The following is a 21,841-nucleotide window of genomic DNA, read 5'->3' as shown; positions in this document are numbered from 1 at the left end:
CTTAGATGATGGAGAAAATTCTGGTACCTCTAACAGTAATTGGAAAATTGTGAAGATGAAAAATGGAGGAGAGGTATATGAATGGTTCTGTATTGAATGTTGGTTTTTTGTTTGTTTTTTTAAGTTGCCTATAGGTCATCTACCTTGGGATGTTCAAAATGTAATTTGTGAAACATACTTGTAGCTCAGGAGAGACATACACTTCATATCTAGATCTGGGAATAATCTGCATAGAGATTATAATTTAGCTCATGAGAGGATGAGATCTTCCAGCTTGATAATATAGAGGGATAAGAGAACGTATTCTAGGATAGAAATTTTGGAAACACTCCTGGTTAGTGAGTTTTTCCATGTTGAACATCCAGAAAAAGAGATTGAGAGGAGAGAAAAGTATCACCAAAAACCTATAGGAGAAATTATCCAAGAGACTGTATCAGTTGCTGCAAAGAGGTCACAAATGAAATGGTTAAGAAATGACCATTAGATTTTCCCCCTTAAGATAACATTGGTAACTTCAAAGAGAACAATTTTAGTTGAATGATGAGATTAAAAGCCAGGATGCAAGGGTTTAGACAGAAGAAAGAATAGAAAGTGAATTCAGCCAATGTAGAAGGCAAGTTTTGCAGAAAAGAAGAAAAAAAAATATAGAATTAATTTGTCCCATGATCACTAATAGTCATTGTTGGGAGGCATGGGATATATAAGTCACTATAAAAAATATATATAGAATTAATTTGTCCCATGATCACTAATAATCATTGTCGGGAGGAATGGGATATATAAGTCACTATAAAAAATATATATAGAATTAATTTGTCCCATGATCACTAATAATCATTGTCGGGAGGAATGGGATATATAAATCACAGTGACACTAGAAATTAATCTAATATATCTGTATAACGATTTTCATTATGTTAAAAAATAAAATGACCAAAATGTCTATATGCTTTAGCCAGGGGATCGCAGTGTTACCTAAAAACATGAAGGTAAAAAAAACCACAATATTTGTAATGGTACTTTATGTGGTAGCAAAAACCTAGAAACATTTGCCTTGATTGAAGTACGCCAAAGAAATTGTAATACACAATTTAATGGACTATTTATTACTGCTCAGTGTCAAATAATTAATGTGAAGAATTGGGGGAAGCAGGCAAGATTTAAATAGACTAATTTAGAGCAAAGTAAGTAGATTGAAGAAAACAATATATGCGCACTACAACAAAATAAATGGAAAGACTACAAAAGAGAACACCTTTATTCAATTATATTAGCCCTGCTTGTCCCTGGAACAGGATTAAGAAAATGACCCCCCACCCACTAATATTAGTGAAGGTATGGGACTATGATTTGGAACATTACATATTAATAAGCTCAATTAATTGGATCAAAGGGTTCAATGAAGAGGATTAAAGCACTGGAGTTGTAAGGGACTTCAGATCTTATATAGTTAAATTCCTCATTTTATAGATGAGAAAACAGGTCAGGGATATAAAATGACTTGACTAAAACCACATTGATAGTAAATCAGTGATGTGGGATTTGAAGCCAGGTATCCTGGCTCCTGAAATTAATTTCCCTCCATTTTTTAAATTTTTTGTTATAAGGAACATTTCACTGGGTTAAGCAAAAATATTTTGAAAATGAGGACAGTGCATAAAAAACTTTTTTAAAATAAAATTTGAGATTTACATGTAAGAATTTAAAATTATTTTTGTAGTAAACAGATAGTTATTGTGTGTCCAGGGAAGGCATAGCATGATGAAATAAATACATTAATAAAATTAACTCATCAATTGTATAAAAGATAGGTTTTGAGGGAATGGACCGTTAACAGCCAGACTAGAGAGAAGTTTATTGCTGTGATCTGAATTAGGCTTGGAATGCAAAGGATAAATACGTCCTGGGAAGAAAGAATGAAGAGATGAAAAATTTCAGAACATAGGAAATTATCTTTCATCAGCCACAAATAAGTGCCCTGTATGTGCAAAGCATCATTTTATGTACAGAGTGAGGGTGAAGTAAAAAAGTATAAAAACAATTTAAATTGTCCATTCCCTCTTGGAACATTTGGTATATCATGGGCAGTAGATCTAGAGAGGATAATTTTAAGAACAACAGAAAGATGGAACCAAAAATTAAAAGTCTTAACAGTTGATAATAAAAAAATGTATTATTGACAAATGAGATTTATGTCAAATTCCCTATTCTACCAGTCATAAATGCCTTTTGAGGGGACTGTTATTTTTATTTCTCTATTTTACTTTCCCTCGTTTTAGATTTTAGCAAGATTGACTTGCTAATTGTATACATCATAGGTTTAAAAAGAATGAACTGATAGCAGTAAGACTAATTACGTTATTATTATTATCTTCTAGTAAATCTTATAATAGACTTAGGCTGAGGGATTTGAGACAGTATGTCAAAGAAGCAACAAGTTTGTAGACACTACCTTTTAATCATATGTGTATGAGATAGTCACAGGACTATATATAGTATCATTAACCTAGATTTCAAAGAAACTTCAGAAGTCATAGGGACTTCATTTCACACATGAGGAAACTAAAGCCTAGATTTTTAAAAAAGTTTGCCCAAGGTGATACAAGGAGTAAGTAAGAGCCACAAACAGGAATTAAATTTGGACCTCATGACTACAATTTTAATGCCTTTTTCCCACTGTACCATGAAAAACTTTCAGATCCTTAAAGGAATCTCAGATAAGCTGCAGTTGTCTCCTGGAATTGTTTGTGTTTTGTGTGTAGGAATTTAGAAGGCTAGTTAAGGAATTAGAATACATGGATAAATATCTGTTCTACTAAACCTCCTGCTTATGTAACCTTAAATAGGCCATTTAATCTCACTAGCCTCTCTTCTTCAGCTCTAAAACAGCAGGGTATAAATAGATTACAAGACACACAATCAGCAAGCATTTATTAAGTTAGGCATTATACAAAGCAATGGATTTAGAAATAGGAGCCAAAAGAACAGTACTCTTTGCCCTCAAGGAGCTTATATTTTAATACAAAGATACAACACTTAAACAGAAGTTGAAAAGACATGGGGCAGAGGCACCCATTTGGGGACAAGATGAAAAAGTTCAGAGTATATCTTGGTGGAAAAAAAAATGAAGAAGTATTGACTTGGGCACTGATTAATTGGAAGTTATGAGGGAAAAACCATCAAATCAAATGGAAAGAATGCTGGGGCAGGATGTGCTCCAGAAATGGGGATTCTAGGGTTTCATTTAATTCTAGGGTTTATTTCCAGCTGTCTGTCTCTGGTCCCGTTTTCTCACTTTGTTTCCACCACCAAAATAAAAGTATTTTTTTAAAAGCCAAAAGTGACCTGACAACAATTGAAGAGGGGAGAGGAATGTGGAGAGGCCATGGTATAGGAACTGGCATTGGAAATCGGGGAGCTTGAGTAAGTATTCTAAGAAACAGAAGTGAGGAGCATGAACTTTTTAGGATTCCTGGACACCCTGTGCTAGGTACAGAGATGAGAGATCAGGGAATAGCAATAAGACTGGTTTGACTAGAGTCCAGAATGTGTGAATAGAATAATATCAAGTTCATCTGGTATGATAAATTGAAGACAGTTCGAAATTCTACTCATAGAGTATATAGCATTGAGAGGGACAATATATGTAAGACTGGAATGATAAGAAAGGGGCCTAGGCAGCTCCAAGTGTTCTGGTAATGAGAACTTGGTTCCTTTGGGCAGATGGAATGTATATTTTGTATTTGTACCCATGCTGGTTATGGAGCAGTTGCTTATTTTCCTCAGCAATGATATCCTTGCCCCAGACACTAGTTCTGGTGACGGGTCAACTATTTTTCTGGATAGGAGTCTTTGCTTAACCTTTTTAATCTGGAAGGATGACTCTTTGTCTCAGTATTAATTATCCCTTTCACAGTTTCTGTTTCCCAGTTAAACTGGTCTCCTAGATCTTCCCCACTTGGTCTTCATTCTCCCATTTCTGTATGTTCTAACATGCTAAACCTGATGAGTAGAACATTTTTCTTTCTCATCTCTGCTTCTGAAAATTCTTTTCTTTCTTCAAGATCTAGTTTAGATACTGCTCCCTCCAGCAGGCCTTTCCTGGTCTCCCCAATTTTTAGTGCTATCTTGGCCTGAAGTTATCTTTTATTTAATTATTTGAGTAAATGGCCCATCTTCCAGTAGAATAAAAGATACTGGAGGCCAGAGACTGATATGTTTTTATCAATATATGACCATTGTCTGAAGTATTGTTTTTGCATATAGTAATCTCATAATAAATGCTTTTTGCATCTGTTACCCCAGGATTTAATAACAAGTCTATTTTTACCAAATCTGTTTTCTGTATAATTTAGAGGCCTTATTAATAGTCTCTTTCTGATTTCTTGATTTTTCTATAATAAACTATTGTGTTTTTTTAAGTCTTTCTTTACATCATAGACTTCCTGTTCCTTCTGATTTCCCCTCTTGACTTTTTCCTTTTCTGTTTTATATTTTTTAGGTATGGATTAGAACTACAAAGAGTATTACCTAATTTTCTTCCAGGGGTGGAGTAATGTTTCTCTTTTTTCCCAGGGGTCCTAGAAATGGGCTTAATTTATATAACCATTGGAGCAGTATAAGAGGAGTTTAGAGGGAAGAAGAAATACGAATTTAGTGTTCCTTTACTATCCACTTTGTTGTCTAGAAATAACATGAATTTATATTTTATTTTCTAGGGATTCAACTAATGAAACTACTGCCCATTCAGATGCTGGCAGTGAGCTTGAAGAAACAGAGGTCAAAGGGAAAAGAAAAAGGGGCCGCCCTGGCCGACCTCCAGTATGTATTTTATTTCTTTCTTTAGTCCTTGAAATAATTATTTAATAAAGACTCATTAGTATGAGTCAAACATTAATTCTCTTCATCTTAGTATTAAATCACATATTGTTTCAACTCTTGCATTGCTGAGAAAACTTATGAGATGATTTAGAAAATGTAACCAACTATTAAGAATGAATGAAGTATCTGTTTAACTTGTCACACATACTTTGGAAATAATACAGGATAAAGTCAAGACTAATAGTTACCAATAAGTAGCTAGATTTCGTGAGTCAGATCACGTTTAAGAGTCTACATTTCTAAGTCTGATCTGATGTCTAATTACTAATTAAAAATCTAATTTTAAATTCAATTGATAATATTTTTGCATCTTGCTATTCATGGGATTGGGTTGCATTGCAAATATCCCCTTAGGGCCCAGAATAGTTCCATTGGAATAATAAAGTTGCTATGGAATCATGAAGTTATCAGATAGAAGATTTAAATTTTTGGAAATATATACGTGATATAGTACTATAACAGCCTTGCAAGTAGATGTGACTGATAAAACCGAGGCCCAGTAATGTAACATCCCATTGTGATATAAAGTATCCCTTTCACATTGTTTGAGTTTGGGCAATCTGAGAAATCAAGGTAAAATATTTTGGCCTTCCCTTCATATCAGAGAGGTGATGTAATTTTTTTCCTTTGTTCTTTAAAGGAATTTCACTGCTTTTATTTAGGGTATTAAAAGATAAAATGTGTTGCTATTATACAATACTATACTTGTGTTTTATATTTATAAATTTTTTGTATTGTCTACTGGCCCTTTGCATGTCATTTGTAGCTTTCACAAAACTCCAAAATTCTTCATTTAATTTCTTGTGGCAACTGATATCTAACTACAATGTGAAAAGTTGTGTTGTATAAGGGATACCTGTACTTACAGCCTTCAAAGTCTGAGTAATATTACTTTGTGGGATATCTGTCCTTAGATTTTTAACCCTATTTAATCTCTCAATAAAGATGACTAGCCTTACCTTTTCTATACTGATCTGGTTTTCTGGAAACATTTAATCTTTTTTGAAGAAGTGTGATATAATTAATTTGAGAGCCAAGGAAAAAGCCAGGAAAAATCTCAGTGTAAGTTCTGCTTCTGACACTTCTTAGCCATTAGCTTCTTAGCTTTCTCTTAATTCACCCAAGTTATTCTCCAAGAAGTATCAGTTGACTATCTAGAGAAAGCACTTTCTTTTTTCTAGTTGGAGCTTCTTCATCAGTTCTTTTATTAACAATGAAATCACAAGTCTGATATTTCCATACTTTTTCTGGGCCATCTTTTAAGCATGTGAGCCTCTTTACAGTGAAATTTAAATGTGGGAACAAAAAGAATCTCAGAAACATTTTGTGTGTGTGTGTGTGTGTGTGTGAGAGAGAGAGAGAGAGAGAGAGAGAGAGAGAGAGAGAGAGAGAGAGAGAGAGAGAGAGAGAGAGAGACTGATACTCTTCTTGTCTCTTCCTCACTTCCTCTTTCACCCTTTTAATCCTCACCCTCCTCTTCTCACCTCATCTCTCACTCTTTTCATCACCCTCTGTTTTGCTTGTTCTTTTTGTATATGGTGCCTAAGGCTTTAAATTTGATTAATAGAGGTACATATATATCAGTGCCCTTCACTAAGACAGTATGTTAAGATAGAGGTATGTGGCAGACAAGATTCGACTACTCTTCAACCACATATTTAGCCATTTGACCTTTTGACACTTACTCTTACCTTTTTTGGCTCACCCATTTTGATTGTTCCCAATATTCTTTTCTTTTTTATCACCCTCTTTCTGGAGCCTATTTTTTCTTTTTCTTTCTGTTCTGCTTCTCCCTGGCTACTGAGTCTATCTTGTACTTATTTTTCTTTTGTTCTTTGTGTCTTGTATCACTATTCCCTTATTTTCTGTTCTCTGATCTAGGCTATATTTTCACAAGTATTAGATTTACCTTGCTTAGGCAGCTTTACTAGAAAACTATGAAAGATGGGCTTGAAATTTAATTCACAGAATCTCTGAGTTGAAAGCAACCTCAGATGGCATCTCATTTCTCAGAATGTTTTTGGAAGTATTAATTCCCATTGTATTCCAGATCTACTTGTTATTATTCTATCTTGATCGGTAGAAAAAAATAAAAATCAACACCCCATCAATTCTTCCTTAATATAAATAATGTGAGATAGTAAAAAATTATTCCCTAGAGCCTGTTTGTCTAGTTTCCTTCTTAGTGCAAGGCTCAGCTTAGGACATTAGTCAGTGTCATTTCCCTCTGTGGTATTTTTAGGTGGATTTTGTTTTCCATCTTTTTCTAGCCCGTTTCCTTGAAGCTGAGGAGTAGAAATACTCTGTCATAAAATTATTTTTCTCCATTTCTGGGGACCGTACTCCTTTATGGAAGAATTTTCTCCAGTAGTTAATCTCTCTATGTATATAGCCTAGTGGTGATTAGAATAGTACCCGCTAGATGTTTTCTTTTCCTTTTTCCTCCATTTATTCCTTAAAGAAAATCTTAATTGTCACCAATTTATTAGTTTTCTTACTTAAAATTCATGTGGAGAAAAGGGGAATTTCTTTGTTTGGGGAAATTTCTTCAAGAGGAAACTCCCTTTACTAATTTTAGTTCTTTGCAGCTTAAAGTCTTAGAAAATTGCCCAGAGCAGAAGTGTTGCAATTTCTGTAATCCTCATTGATTGGAATGAGATTAAAATACAATTGTAAGATAGTTAACAAAATAAATAAAAATAGAACATAATTAATGCTTATTTTTGGTTTTCTAATCTATGGCACTGAGGAAATCCTTTTCTGGCTTCCTACACTGAGAATTTAAAAGACTCACCTATGGATACACAAAAAATATATATCAAAGTTCAGATTTGAGCCCTGGTTCTCTGGTTTCATAGTGACTCTTTCAACTGGGCTATTTCCTCCTTTTGTTGCTCCTTCACATGGAGGAAACATAAAAAGAAGTTCGCAGATTTTTTGGACTTCTGTTGAGCTCAATTGCTTCTGTCACCACCTTGACACAGGCCCCAGGTTCTATTTTATAAAAAACGAATCTGACATCCAACTCTAAGGAGAAACTTGATCTATATCTGTACCTCTTTCTACTTTGAGGTATTTCCCACTGGACATACCACCCATGTATAGTTTAATATGGGAAGATTTTTCAGTATAGCCATATGTATTTAGGAAATTTGTTGGGAATAGGTTTTGCAACACTAAGGTGAATAAAGTTTTTAAAAATGCAGTTCTCTACATAATTCCATCCATTATTCTCTTTGAAATGCTACAATTACACTTTTTATTTTTGAGATTTCCTTAGTGATTTTGTTGATATTGGATAGCCATAACAGCTGCAGGGGAAGGATTGGGATGATTATTCTTAGGTATGGAGTAAGTTTGACCTGATAACACGTTTGAGAAGTTCTAACCCATGACCAGTTATTTTATCTCTGTCCACAACCTACTTTTTACCATTTGTCTATTTGTCATAAATAAGTAGTTTTGCCCCTGCCTTCCTCCCTCTTTTCCATCCTCCTACATTTCACTTCATCTCACCTTACCTCACATCTCATCTTAGAAAGAATATTGGTTCCAAGGTAGAAAAGTGGTAAGGGATAGGCAGTAGGGTTAAGTGAGTTGCCCAGAATCACAAATCTAAGAAGTATCTGAGGCCAAGTTTTGCCCATTTCAAAATATACATTAACCTTCTCTGTTGGGAGCATGCCATTCTTTTTCACAAATGCTAGAAATAGTCTCTTGTTTTTCTTTATATCTTTGTACTTTAATAGCTGCACTTTTATGGTACTGATAGGGATTGCTTACTTTTTTTTTTTAATACCAAAATGTTAGCATTACTGAAGTCAGCTGGGTGGCTCAGTGATTGAGAGCCAGGCAGAGATAGGAGGTCCTGGGTTCAAATGTGGCTCTAGCTATGTGACCCTGAGCAAGTCCCTTAACCCCTGTTGCCTAGCCCTTACTGCTCTTACACAATGATTCTAAGAAAGAATGTAAGGATTTTCTTTTAAAGTTAAAATTACTTTTTAATTATATTCTTTAACATAGACATTTCAAGAAGTGTCTTTCTAGTATATCTTTTTAAAGTTAATTGAATGTTTTAATTTAAAAACTTTTTAATAACTTGATACTATATCATGACTTTTGGAATACAAAATAAAATCATTATTTTTTGCAATAAGCATAGTTCTTGGGAAAGAGCTATAAGAAATTACCAATATGACATGTGGAAAGCCTACTGAGAAATAGTAGGGGTGGGGTATCACTAATCCATTCCTTTATCTGCATTTCTTCCGTGGGAAATCACCATCAATCAGTGGTCTCGAAAACCTATCTATTTAAGTTTTTTAACATGCTCCCAAAATATGTATGCTCCCTTATTTATAAATAAAGCACATGTCACATGTGCCAATATCATATACATTATGAAAATACAAATAAGACTTTGAAGTTATAAAAGGGTTAGTGATGATCTTTTAAAAAAATTTATTGCCAGTACAAGAAGCTTTCCGTGCTCTAGAGAGCAAAGAAAGGCAATACAGAATAGTAGCTAGGACAATTAGGTTTGAGTCTACAAGGCTTTGGTTCAAATACTGTTTTAGACATTGGGTTTGTGACCTTAGACAAGTCCCTTCAACTATGTATGCCATATTTTCTTAATCTGTCAGATGTTAAGGGGTTGCTGTCTTTAAGTTTCCTTCTAGTTCCAAATATATTATCCTATACTCCATTAAATTAGAAAATTCCCTTTTTTGGCCTGGTGGGATAGAGTGGAATTGTAGCTAATAATTACTTCTATGACACATGTTAAGATCAAATTATACTCAAATTCCTTCTGCCATTATATTCTACAACCCTATTCACATAATGAGGTGCAAACCCCTCTACCTACATAAGTGAGCCCATTCATTCCATTTATTCCAGCAAATTGTTCTCTCTCTCTCTCTCTCTCCTCTCTCGCTTTTTAAAATTTTATTTGATTTTCAATTCCAAATTTTTTTCTACCCCCTCCCCCTCCCATTGGGAACACAAGTAAAACAAAGCCTATTATGAATATACTTTTCCACAAAAACAAATTCCTGCATTAGCCTTGTGTCTCTTTCCTGCCCATCCCCATTCCACTCCCCCACCCCAAGGAAGGAAGGGAGGGAGGGAGGAAAAAAAAAACATGCTTTACTTCTTACCCTGAGTAATTTAGCTCTCTATCCTGAAGAAGATAGCATTGTGAGCCCTTTGGAATGGTGGTTAATCATTGTGTTGTTCAAATTATTAATCCTTTAATTTAAAAGTTGATTATCTTTAGAAAATTGCTGTTGTATAAATTGTTCTCCTAATTCTGCTCACTTTATATCAGTTTATGTCTTCTCATGTTTTTCCTAAAGCCATCCTCTTCATCATTTCTTGAACCACGATATTCCATCTTATTGACATGCCATAACTTATTCATCCATTTCTCAATCAATAGATATTTTGTCAGTTTCTAATTCTTGATTACTCTAAAAAAGAACTGCTATAAATATTTTTGTACATATAAGTCCTTTTCCTCTTTCTTTGATCTCTGTGGTCTAGACCTTTTAGAGGTATCGCTGGGTCAAAGAGTATGCATAGTTTAATGGGACAAAGCTCAAAATTGTTTTCCACATTAGTTGGACTTGTTCAGAACCTCACCAAGACCATCAATGTACCTATTTTTCTACATTCTCTTCAGCATTTCGTCATTTTCCTTTTTTGTTAGCCATTATAATGTGTGAGAAGGTAGTACCTTAAGAGCTATTTTTACTTCAATTTCCTTAGTTGTTAATAATTGAAAAAAAATTTTTTTCAAAGCTGTTGATAGCTTGAATTTCTTCCTCACAAAGGAATGGCTTTTTTTCTTCTAAATTTGACACAATTCCCTCTACCTCTTAGAAATAAGAATTTTTCTCTAAAAAACTTGCCGCAAATTTTTTTCCCTACTTTTCTGCCTTCTAGTTTCAGCTTCATTGTCCTTATTATGCAAAATCTTTTTAATTTTAGGTAATCAAAATTACTCATTTTACTACTCCTGAAATTGCTCTGTGTCTTGTTTGTTCATGAATTCTTTCCTATCCATACATGTTGGTTAATTTCTTATGTGCTTTTCCCATTTACTTATAATATCACTCTTTATTTGTAAAGTATGTACTTTGTAGTTTATTTTTTAAAATATGTAAGATTCTTGGTCTACTTATAGTTTCTGCCAACAGATTTTGTGAGTAATAAATTCTGGTTCCTATAGCTGAGATACTTGGATTTATCAAAGAATAGGTGACTACCTTTATTTTGTGTATTATATATATCTAATCTATTCCAATTTTCAGCCTCTCTATTTCTTACCCACCACCTACTTGTTTGGATAATTACAACTTTGTGGCATAGTTTGGCATCTGGTATTACCAGGCTACTTTTCCTTCCTTTTTCCCCCCAGAGGTTTCCTTAATATTCTTGGCTATTTGTTCTTCCAAATGATTTTTGTTAATTTTTTTTCTAGATCTCTGAGGATAATCTGTGGTGGTTTTATTGAATAAATAAATTTAGGTAGTATTGTTATGATGTTGGCATGGCCTTCCCATGTTAAATTAATAATTCTCCATTTATTTAATCCATATTTGCATGAAAACTGTTTTATAATTGTTGATAGAACTATTGTGTATGTGTGGCAGGTAGACTCTCAAGTATTTAGTATTGTTTATTATTATTTCATTTTAAAATTTTTATTTTTAAAAATCTTTACCCTTATGTCTTCCTGTGTATTGGTTATAAGGTGGAAGAGCAGTAAGAGCTAGACAAATGGGGGTAAGTGACACAGCTAGGTCATATCTAAAGTCAGATTTGAACCTAGGACCTCTCATTTCTAGGCCTGATTCTCTATTTATGGAGCCACATAGATGCCCCCCATAATTATTTTAAATGGTATTTCTTTTTCTTTCTATTTATGCTAGATTTTGTTGGTTGTAGTGATTTAAATTATCTTGAGCCTGATTTTTCTTAATTTTAAAATAATTTTTAATAGACCAATCAGAACATCCAAATTGTAGTCAAATGGCTCTCTTGATAAGACAAACAGAAAAAGCCTAGATGAGGTAATAAATAATTTTGGGGAGCTCATATTAAGCTCCCTCCCTTGAACATCCCAGGACATCTTTTATTGGTAATAGCTAATTAAGAGATGGTCCAACAGTCCCTCAACCCTTCCCCCAAACTGACAGCTGAGAATTCATACATTAAAATATTGTGGAATCTTTCCTGTCAGGCCAAGTCTGAAAGAACACATCTCAGGATAGAGAATGTAAAAATCTGTGGACTGAATGGAGCCAGATTCTGGCTCTGGAATTCTCTCTAAAATATAGCCTTCATAATCCCAGACCCTGATATAAAAATAATATAGTATATTAAGAAATAAATTATCACAAGTAATATATGGGAATGTTGCTTTGTTAAAGATTTTTCTCTAGCTTTGAAATAAGCAGGATTTTTGTCAATTGTTATCATATGGTCAATCATGTTCATAGTTTTCCTTATATTTAAATAGTACTGTATTCCTGTCATAAATCCAACCTGGTCATAGTATGATTTTTATGATTTATGGGGCAATAGGTGGTACAATGAATTGAGCTTTGGGCCTGGTGTCGAGAATTTACTAGTTGTGTGACCCTGGGCAATTTGATTAAGTTATTTACCTCAATTTCCTTAACTGCAAAATGAGGATAATAATAGTTCTCTAGCTTATTGTGAGATTCAAATGAGATAATAATTGTAAAGCACTTTGGCATAGTGCCTGGCACATAATAAGTACTATATAAATGTTAATAATCATCATTATTTAATATTACTATAGACTTTCCTACTATTTTGTTATAATTTTTTTTTGCATTAATATATACTGGAAAGATTGTTTTATAGTTTTCTTTCTTTTGACTTTACTTGCTATCTATTCCTTGCCCCGTCTTTAAGACTATTTTGCTTCTATATTATACTTCATTAATCTTCCTAATTCATTCTTTTTCCTTTATCCCTTTCATTTATATTTTCTTCTTCCTATTCCCAACTCTCTGTCAATGAAACAAAAGGTATTGCTTCTGGTATAGTGACACAAACTTTAGAACAAAGTTATTGTTCAATTGGATATTATAGTTATTAGCTTGATCCAATAGCTGCTGGTACAGTTCTTTGTCTAAGGGGTGTTACAGTTGTGTTAGTACAGAAGTCATCAGGTTTAGTTTTGGGATGTCCATTGACGGTTTTTTGTTCACACCAAACGGAAGCACTAATGAGGAAATTTCTTACTCAAGTTGATTCAGATTAACAAATTTCTAAGTATGAAATTATACTCCTGGGTAGTGAGAACATCCAGTTAAAGAGGCATAGTGTATTAAATCCAGCTACACTTCTTCCTGATTTTCCAAAGAACAGTGAACCATTAAATGAGTATGTAAAAGTAGTAGATCTAGGGGATATGACTAGGATGGATTTAAAAGAAACTCCAATTGAAAATCAAGACTTAGTGTTATTCACTGATGAATCCTTATATTTGTGTAATGGAATTAAATGTACAGGTACTGCAGTGGTCACAGAATTTGAGACACTGTAGTATGGCTCGTTACCTATTAACCTTAGTGCTCAAGGGGTAGTGTAGGTCGCTTTGAAGCAAGCATGTCTTCTAGCTGAGGGTAAAAGTGTAAATATTTATATAGACTCTCATCATGCATTTTCTGTTTGTCATGCTATAGGAACAATCTGGAAACAAAGAGGTTTTATTACTCCATCTGGAAAACCAATTGCTCATGCAGAAATAATAAATGTATTGTTGATGCTATCCAACAATTTAAACAGCTAGCGGTGATCCATTGTAGAAGTCATACTTATGGCAGAGATTCAGTCTCTAAAGGCAATCATAGAGCTGATATAAATGCAAAACTTGCAGCCAGAAATGCTCCAGTGTATGTAATGACTTTGTCAATTATTGGATTTGATGATCTAGAAAAAGCTTATATAGACCAAAAAATTCAAAAGTTGAAGGAGGAATTTGGAGCAAGGAAAGAACATTGAATGTGGGTTGCAGACACTGAAAAGTGAAATAAAAGATGTAAACTGACTAGAAACTGTTACCTTTGAAATGGAGAGGTAAACTGAAGGGAACCTGTTTCTTCAGCAATGACTGCTGTTCTCTGACTGACTGTGACTAGAGAGGGTTGCTTAAGGGAACCTGAGGCCGCTTATTGGTAATGGAGATAGAACAGAGAAATGCTGAATGATGCCACACAAAGGGAAACTGGTACACAGGGGACTACTTATAAGGGACTGCTCTGGGGTTTGCCTATTGATCCCTACTGATTGCTGATGGATCAATCTATTTCCTAACCTCCTTCCCGCACTCCCTCCCTCACCTCCCAAATCTTCTTGAAGCCTTTGCTTCTTCCCTCCCTCCTGAGTGAACTATAGATACTCCAGTTGCTTTCTCAGGCAAGGGGTTTATTGAGATAACAGGATTGGAAAATGAGGTAAGAGGGATGAGGATTTTCCCTAAACTATGGAGATAATTTTAGAAAGGTTTGAGGAAGTATTCCAGTCACAAGCTGTGACTCTAAGACAGTTAGGGAGATGGAGGATAACTGTTTGAATCTAATTTCCTCTACACCAAGAAAATCTCTTCTTCAGTGTCAACTTTCAAATACTCAGAACCAGAGAAAACCAAAAAAGCAAATCAGCCCCACAAGGGTCTTTCAGTCAACCTCAAACCTCCAGGGATAGAGAGTGTGACTTCCAGTCAGAGACCAAGTCCAAAAACCCAGTCCCCACCCTACCCCCCACCCGTCAGGTCCTTTCAGCCACCTTCAAACCTCCAAGGAAAAAAAGGTACTTCCAATCAGAGACAGTCCCCTCACCCAGGTCAGCTTAAACTGCCACGAACTGGAGACATTCTGTTGGAACCCTGCTTCTTGCAACTTGGTCCACAAGTCCTACAAAAACCTCTTTCTCTCTTCATGTCTCTATCACAAAAACTGCATTACCAAAAGATTTGTATACCTATTTGTGTCGAGCCATTCACACAAAAAGTCATTTTGGTACTGAAGCTGTAGTAGACTCTGTAAAGGGGCAATGGGTAGCACCAGTAACAATTACTTTTGCTAATAAGATCTCTACAGGCTGTTCTGTTTGCCAAGAATTCAATCAAGGGGCATTCAGACAGAAGGTTTAAGTGGTAGACCTTTAGCATATTGTCCATTTTAGAGTGCAAATTTATTACATCAGCATGCCAAAAGCTGGAAAATACATGTTTTATCTGGTAATTGTTGACAGAGTAACTATGTGTCCTGAAGCATTTCCATCAAATACAAATACAGTTAGCTTTGTGGTAAAAGTGTTGATTAAGGAAGGAACTGAACTGCTCGCTTAAAGGCTCCTCATATTAGCTGTTACTCTCATTTACTGTCCTAGCTTTGATATGATATTTACTCTCAAAATACCTCAATTTCATTTTCTTAAACTTCTTTCTTGTTTTGTTGCTCCTTCAGTGCTAGTAATGAGTGACTTTTCTGACCTTTCTGTTGTTTTTCACCATCTAGTAGTGTTTGACATTGGCTTAGCCTTGAGGCAAAATTTTTTGTTCTATGCTTAGGATATTTCTCTATGAAGGATTTGTATGTGTTTTACCTTTCAGGGTCAAGGGCTCATGACAGTTTCATGTGATATAACCCTTCCATATTGAAACTCCTTTGTGACAATCTGTTAAGCAAAAATCCACGAGATATTGATTTCATTTGTTTTATATTATATCAGTTTTATCACAGTATATTTTAGTAACCTTTTGACTCTTCATGAAAGTGGATGTATGTTTAATTATCTGGTAGATTCTCATTGATTTTTCATCAATTCAGCATTTGATTTCTTTTTATTGACCTTTTACTTACAAGTTATATTTATTGTGAATATTCTCATGGTTTTCTTATTTGGCTTCACATCAGTTCATAATCATCTCTTATTCCTGTAAAATCTTCCTATTCACCAATTCCTGCTGGTTAGAAATATAATTTTTCCTAACATTTCATATATGGTAGGGTTTTTGTTTTGTTTTGTTTTTAGCCATTACTCAGTTGATTGGCACCTAAGGTTTTCTGTTTCATTTTTTAAAAGAGAAATCATAGTTTTCAATATTTCAACATCTATTGAACCTTCGCTTCTCTCCCTGATATCTTTGGAAACAGTGTAATGTGATTCTTGGATCAAAGAACGTAAATAATGTAGGTCATTTTTCTTGGCATCACCTATATTGATCATAGCTTTAAGAATAGTGCATCACTGTGCCTATTTTGCCATAGTCCAAACAATATTGAGTATTCCTATATTTTGTCGTTTTTGCAGGAAGCCCTCAGAGTTGTTTTAATTTACATTTTTATTTCTATTGATGATTTCAAGAATAGTTTCATGTGAACTTTTGCACATTACTTCTTTTGACACCTGTTAATTTTATTCATTCGGATCCTTTTATCACATGCCTCTTGAGAGATAACCCTTGGTATTATGTATTTGTTTCAGTATTTCATATATGTTCCATATCATACTTGATAAAAAATATTTTCCTCTTCACCTTCTTATTATTATGTTAATAAATTATTTAGGAAGTGTTGATCCTGATTACACTAGTGGCAGAACGTAACAGAGTTATGTCATATCTGACAGTCTACAGTCTGATGCTAGTGTGTCCTGGCATCCTGTGGCATCAATGTGAGCCTCCCAAGTGTGAACATCCCAGGGTAATGTCATTAGTGTTGTTTAAAAAGTGAGCTTTGAGTCTGATCTTAGCATAAGTTAAAAAGTCTGAGCTTATTCTCTCTCTCTCTCTCTCTCTCTCTCTCTCTTTCTCTCTCTCTCTCTCTCCCCCCCCTTCCCTCCCTCCCCCTTTTCTCATATCAATTTTTATTTATATCACTTTGAATTCTAACCAAATCCTACCTTTTAGAAGGAACCTTTCCCTGGTTCCCTTACTGGTAAAGCTTTCCTTCTATTTATCACCACCATTTTTTTCCTGTGTGGATCTAGTTTCTACATAGATATTTGCAAATCTTTTCTCTCCTTACAATGTGAACTTCTTAAAAGAGATAGAGAAGGTAATTTCATCTTGATAAAAGGCAATATATAGACAATGAGCAAAAATCAGTACTCAAGATGTATGCACTAATTGGTGTAGCATCCAAATTGTTAAAGGAGAAACTACCAGAGCAATAACAAATGCAACCTTTTCAGTTCATAATGCGATAAAAATAATAATTAGTAAGGGTACATGGAGAGGCAAATAAAAAATTAATTGGAAATGAAATATGATTCTCCAAAATCGGTTGGCTAAAGAACAAATCATAGAAACCATTAATAATTTCATTCAAGAGAATGACAGTGAGGAGACATCATATCAAAATCTATGGGATACAGGCAAAGCCAGTATTCAGAAAAATTTATATCCCTGAGTGAGTATATCAACAAATTTGAGAGAGAAGAGGTTGATGAATTGGGCATGCAAATTGAAAACTAGAAAGAGAACAAATTAAAATACCCAGATAAAAGCTAAATTGGAAATCCAAAAAATTAAATGAACCCTTTAACTCTTGTTACAAATAACTCAGAGGCAGGCAAATGATGGGTCAGAGCTATTGAAAAAAAAAAATCTAAAAATCTTGTGTGAAGACCCCTTCAAATCACTTTGAGATATTTAGATCATTAATGTTTCCAAAGGTTGTTAACTGGGTTGAAGAAGTCCATCCATTATTTATATGAGAATTACCAAAGGCAAAATGGAAGAAAAAAATTGTTGATTCACTTTTAAAATGCTATTTTGATCAGTATAGTTATAGAGGAAATGTAACAATATATCTAAAAGGTAAAACACAGTAGATTAAAATGATTCAGTGTATTGGAATAATATTGATCATATTAATATATGGATTTAAAACAACAAAATTAAATCTTAAAGCAAATAATTATAAAAAGATAATAATATATGGAGAGAGTCTGAAAAGGCTTAAAATTTCACTTCCAGATTCTTAAAGTTCCTTCTCTATCCATTTGTATTCTTTTCATTACACCTCTGGCATCTCCAATAGTGAGGGAAAATTCATCACTGAACGTGGTTTTGAGGAATCCCAATTGGATGTATTTCAGAGACTGGGCAGGCCCTAATGGCAAAGGGTTGTAGAGAGATGAATTTTTCTCCTGAATTTCAGGCAAGAAAGGACCAGTGCACCTAGGAATGGTAGGAAGAAAAAGCCTCCTAAAACTAGAAGCTGTTTGAAATAAGCAAGGTATTGCTCTTTCATAGAGTGCACCCTGCTTGCAATTTAATTTGTGTTTGGAAGAGTAACTTCCCCCATGGGGTAAAATACTTGTGAGCCTCTTGTTCTCCACTCCCTTGTTGACAGGGAGTTTGGAGGCTAATTATTGCCTAAGTAAAACACACCTTGGTTTTTACCAGTTGCCTGGCGATCAGCTCCAAGGGCTCCCATTTTGTGAGTTCCGACGACGATACTGGGGCAGCTACCAGCAGCACAACAGGACCAGGAATGGCAGCCATGAATAGGGCCTCTGCTGAAACAGGAGCAGGAGCAAGCAGCATTAGGAACAGAAGGAATTGGCAGCAGATTCGAAGAGAGGCAGCAGTGAGGAACGCAGGTTCAAACAGATGGGTGAGAGAAGTGGCTTATCCCTTCTACAACAAATCACTCAAACTAAAACAGCTGAGCCTGGCCAGTGCAGTGGGAGACTGGCAAAAATGTAGGGATGACAGAAGTAAGGCAGCAGCTCTGAAGAGATTTCAGAGTTCTCTCAGAATTTGTGAGCGTTGTGGGGAGGGAGGGGGGGAGCCATGGCAGGAAAAATGTGATTTTTTTTTTAATTATCTAGGCTATCTTAAAAAATGGAAAGTAATGCAATAATAGGGATACAAAATAAAACCACATGCCCGTGCCTAATTAGCCTGTACAAAACTTCCACTTACCACTGTCAAGGTAGGAAGCCATAAAGTCAGAGCAGTAATGCCCACTGAATTTATCCCCTATATACAGGAAGTACTTAATGATAGTGAGTGGGCTCCCAGGAAATTTAGTTTTTAGGGTAACAGATTTTTAATTACGCAATATATTTATGCAAAATTTGTAAATACAATTCTAGCAAAAAGATTCCAGCAAATAATTATGAGGGCTATTCATTATAACTAGGTGGCATTTATACCAGGAATACAAGTTTAGTTTAATATTAGAAAAACCATACACAAAATTGACCATATCAACAAGCAAACCAGCAAAAGCCACATGATTATCTCAATAGATGCAGAAAAAGCCTTTGACAAAGTACAACACCCAGTGAAAAACTAGTATAGGAATAAAAGGACCATTCCTCAAAATAATAAACTGCCTGTCTGTCTGTCTGTCTGTCTGTCTATCTATCTATCTATCTATCTATCTATCTAGTTGAAACTATCAGCAGCCATCATGTACAATGGGGATAAGTTAGAAGCCTTTCCAATAAGTTCAGGAGTAAAGCAAGGATGTCCTTTTTCACCTCTTATTATTTAATGTTGTACTAGAAATGCTAAGTAGCAATTAGAGAAGGAAAAAGAAATTGAAGTGGCAATGAGGAAACTAAACTATTAGTCTTTGCAAATGGTACGATAATATACTTAAAGAATCCTGGAAAATCAACTAAAAGGCTAGTGGAAATTATGACAATAGCAATGTTGTAAGGTAAAATATAAACCCATATAAATCTTCAGTATTCCTGTGTATTTCCAACAAAATTCAGTAGCAGGACTTGGGAAGAGAAACTATTTAAAATACCTCTAGACAATATAAAATATTTAGGTATCTGCCTACCAAGACAAACACAGGAATTAAATGAACTCAACTGCAAAACACATTCCACACAATACTAGATCTTAAATAATTGGGAAAACATTAATTGCTTATGGTAGGACAAGCTAACATAATAAAAATTACAATCCTGCTCAAATTAACCTGTATATTCAGTGCCATACCTATCAAACTACCAAAAAATTTCTATACAATTAGAAAGAATGATAACAAAGTTTATCTGGAAGATCAGAAGATCAAGAATATCAAGAGAAATAATGAAAAAAATCTGAAGGATAGGGGCCTATCAGTAGCAGATTATAAGCTGTAGTATAAAGCAGTGGACATCGAAACAATATGATATTGGGCCAGCTGGGTGTGGTTCAGTGGATGTGTGTTTTTCTATCATCACCCATTGTCTTTCAGCAGATTTTTACCTAAGGAGTCTCTACCTACCTCTGTAGGAATTAAATTTTAATGGTTTGACTAAAATACATACATGAAATTTATAAATAATATGGTAGTCACAGATTCAAAGTATTATTGTTTCAAAGTCTAAATGACTTTAATAGCTTTTATTTACAAAAGAGATAGAAAGCGAAAGCAATGAAATACAAAAGTGTAGAGAAGACATTAGTTGATCTAAATAAATATTGCTCCAGTGCTTGCCTCAGCCTGGACCTTCAGCTGGGATTAAACTCTCCAGAAGACAAGAAAGGAAAGCCAGCTATTTACTCACACAGGTTCCCTCCTAGAGGTAGGTCAAGATGATGACTCAAACTGAAGGTGATTCCTGAGTCCCACTTTCTTCTTTAAGTTGCTCTTCTTCTTGAAACTGACTTCCTTCTTGGGGTAGACTTCTTAGCCCCTGCAATTCTGTGGCTTCTTGTCCCTCCTCCTTTTTACTAGGGCCAATCACAGCTTCCAAATTGCCCAGCATATCCCTGGGGCCAGTGCTTATTGGAACCATTTCTCACCTTCTGGAGAAATGAATACTTATCAAAAGAGTTCAGGGATTCCTGGTTGATTGAGATGAAAGGTGGAGAGCTCTTCCACCTAGTACAAAGTAGGGTTTTCAAGCTTTAATTGATTCAATTCAAAAGTAAACAAAGTAGAATTAATCCTGTCTACACATCTGGTGAGGTACAAAATAGGGGTACTTAAGTTATTGTTAACCAAAGTGTTAACTCAAAATAGACCAAGGGATAGAGGATTCCTTTTCACAAGTGTAAACTCAGAATGGACAAAGGGAAGAATGAATTCCCTTTTATACCTCCTACTCTTATTCTTGCTCTTTTTCCTTTTCAGCTTCTGCCTGCTTCCTGGTTCTTCCCTTATTGACTTCAAACATGACCCATATCTCCTCTATAAAAATCCTTCATTGACCCCTATTATCCCTTAATGCTTTTGCCTTCTACTTCTCTCTAGTTAAAGCCAAATCCCTAGGAAAACTATCTATACTTGTTGCCCCCACTTCATCTCCTCTAATTCTTTTCTCACCTGTGCAGTGTGGCTTTTCACCTCATCTTAACTGAAGTTTTACAGCAACCTCCTAATTCCCAAATCTGATTGTCTTTTTATTAATATTCATCCATTTTGGAATATGTATTTCATTTGAACATTGACTACACTCTCTTTGATGAACTCTCTTCTTGGGGTTTAGATTTCATTTTTTTCTCCTTCTCTTCTTCCTTCCTGAATAATTCTTTATTCTCAGACTACTTTGCCTGTTCATCACCAAGGCTCTGTCTGAGTCCTCTATTCTTTATATTTATTAGATTCAGTATTCAGTAGTTTAGGATGTTATTTCTATGTTGATGTTTCACATAGCTCCATGCTAACATCTGTCCTGAGCATCAGCCTCACATTATCAATTGTTTATTGAAACTTTGAAACTAGGTCTCCCAAAGATCACTCAAAACTAACATGTCTAAAAACAAACCTTATCTCCAACCCCAAACCCACCTTTATTCCAAAATTCTCTATTCCTGATAAAGGCACCATTGTTCTTCAAGGGTCACAAATTTATAACTTCAGCATTAACATTAACTTCTTGCTCACTGACCATACTCATTGAAGCAGTTACCAAACCTTGTTGTTTCTACCTTTATAAGATTTTTTTTTACATGGAA

General features: G+C 34.8%; 1 protein-coding gene across 6 annotated transcripts in view; it reads left to right on the top strand.

Moving 5' to 3' along the window:
• Nucleotides 1–21,841, top strand: part of STAG1 (STAG1 cohesin complex component) — a 384,901-nt gene that overhangs the window by 160,643 nt on the left and 202,417 nt on the right. For all 6 annotated transcript variants that reach the window (XM_056793658.1, XM_056793654.1, XM_056793655.1 and 3 more), the window contains one exon: nucleotides 4,719–4,821. In XM_056793658.1, the coding sequence (XP_056649636.1) occupies nucleotides 4,719–4,821 (103 nt within the window). The remainder of the gene's footprint in view (nucleotides 1–4,718; nucleotides 4,822–21,841) is intronic.

Source organism: Monodelphis domestica, chromosome 4, assembly GCF_027887165.1.
Source record: "Monodelphis domestica isolate mMonDom1 chromosome 4, mMonDom1.pri, whole genome shotgun sequence".
Classification (NCBI taxonomy): Eukaryota; Metazoa; Chordata; class Mammalia; order Didelphimorphia; family Didelphidae; genus Monodelphis; species Monodelphis domestica.
This window is presented reverse-complemented; position numbering and strand designations above follow the sequence as displayed.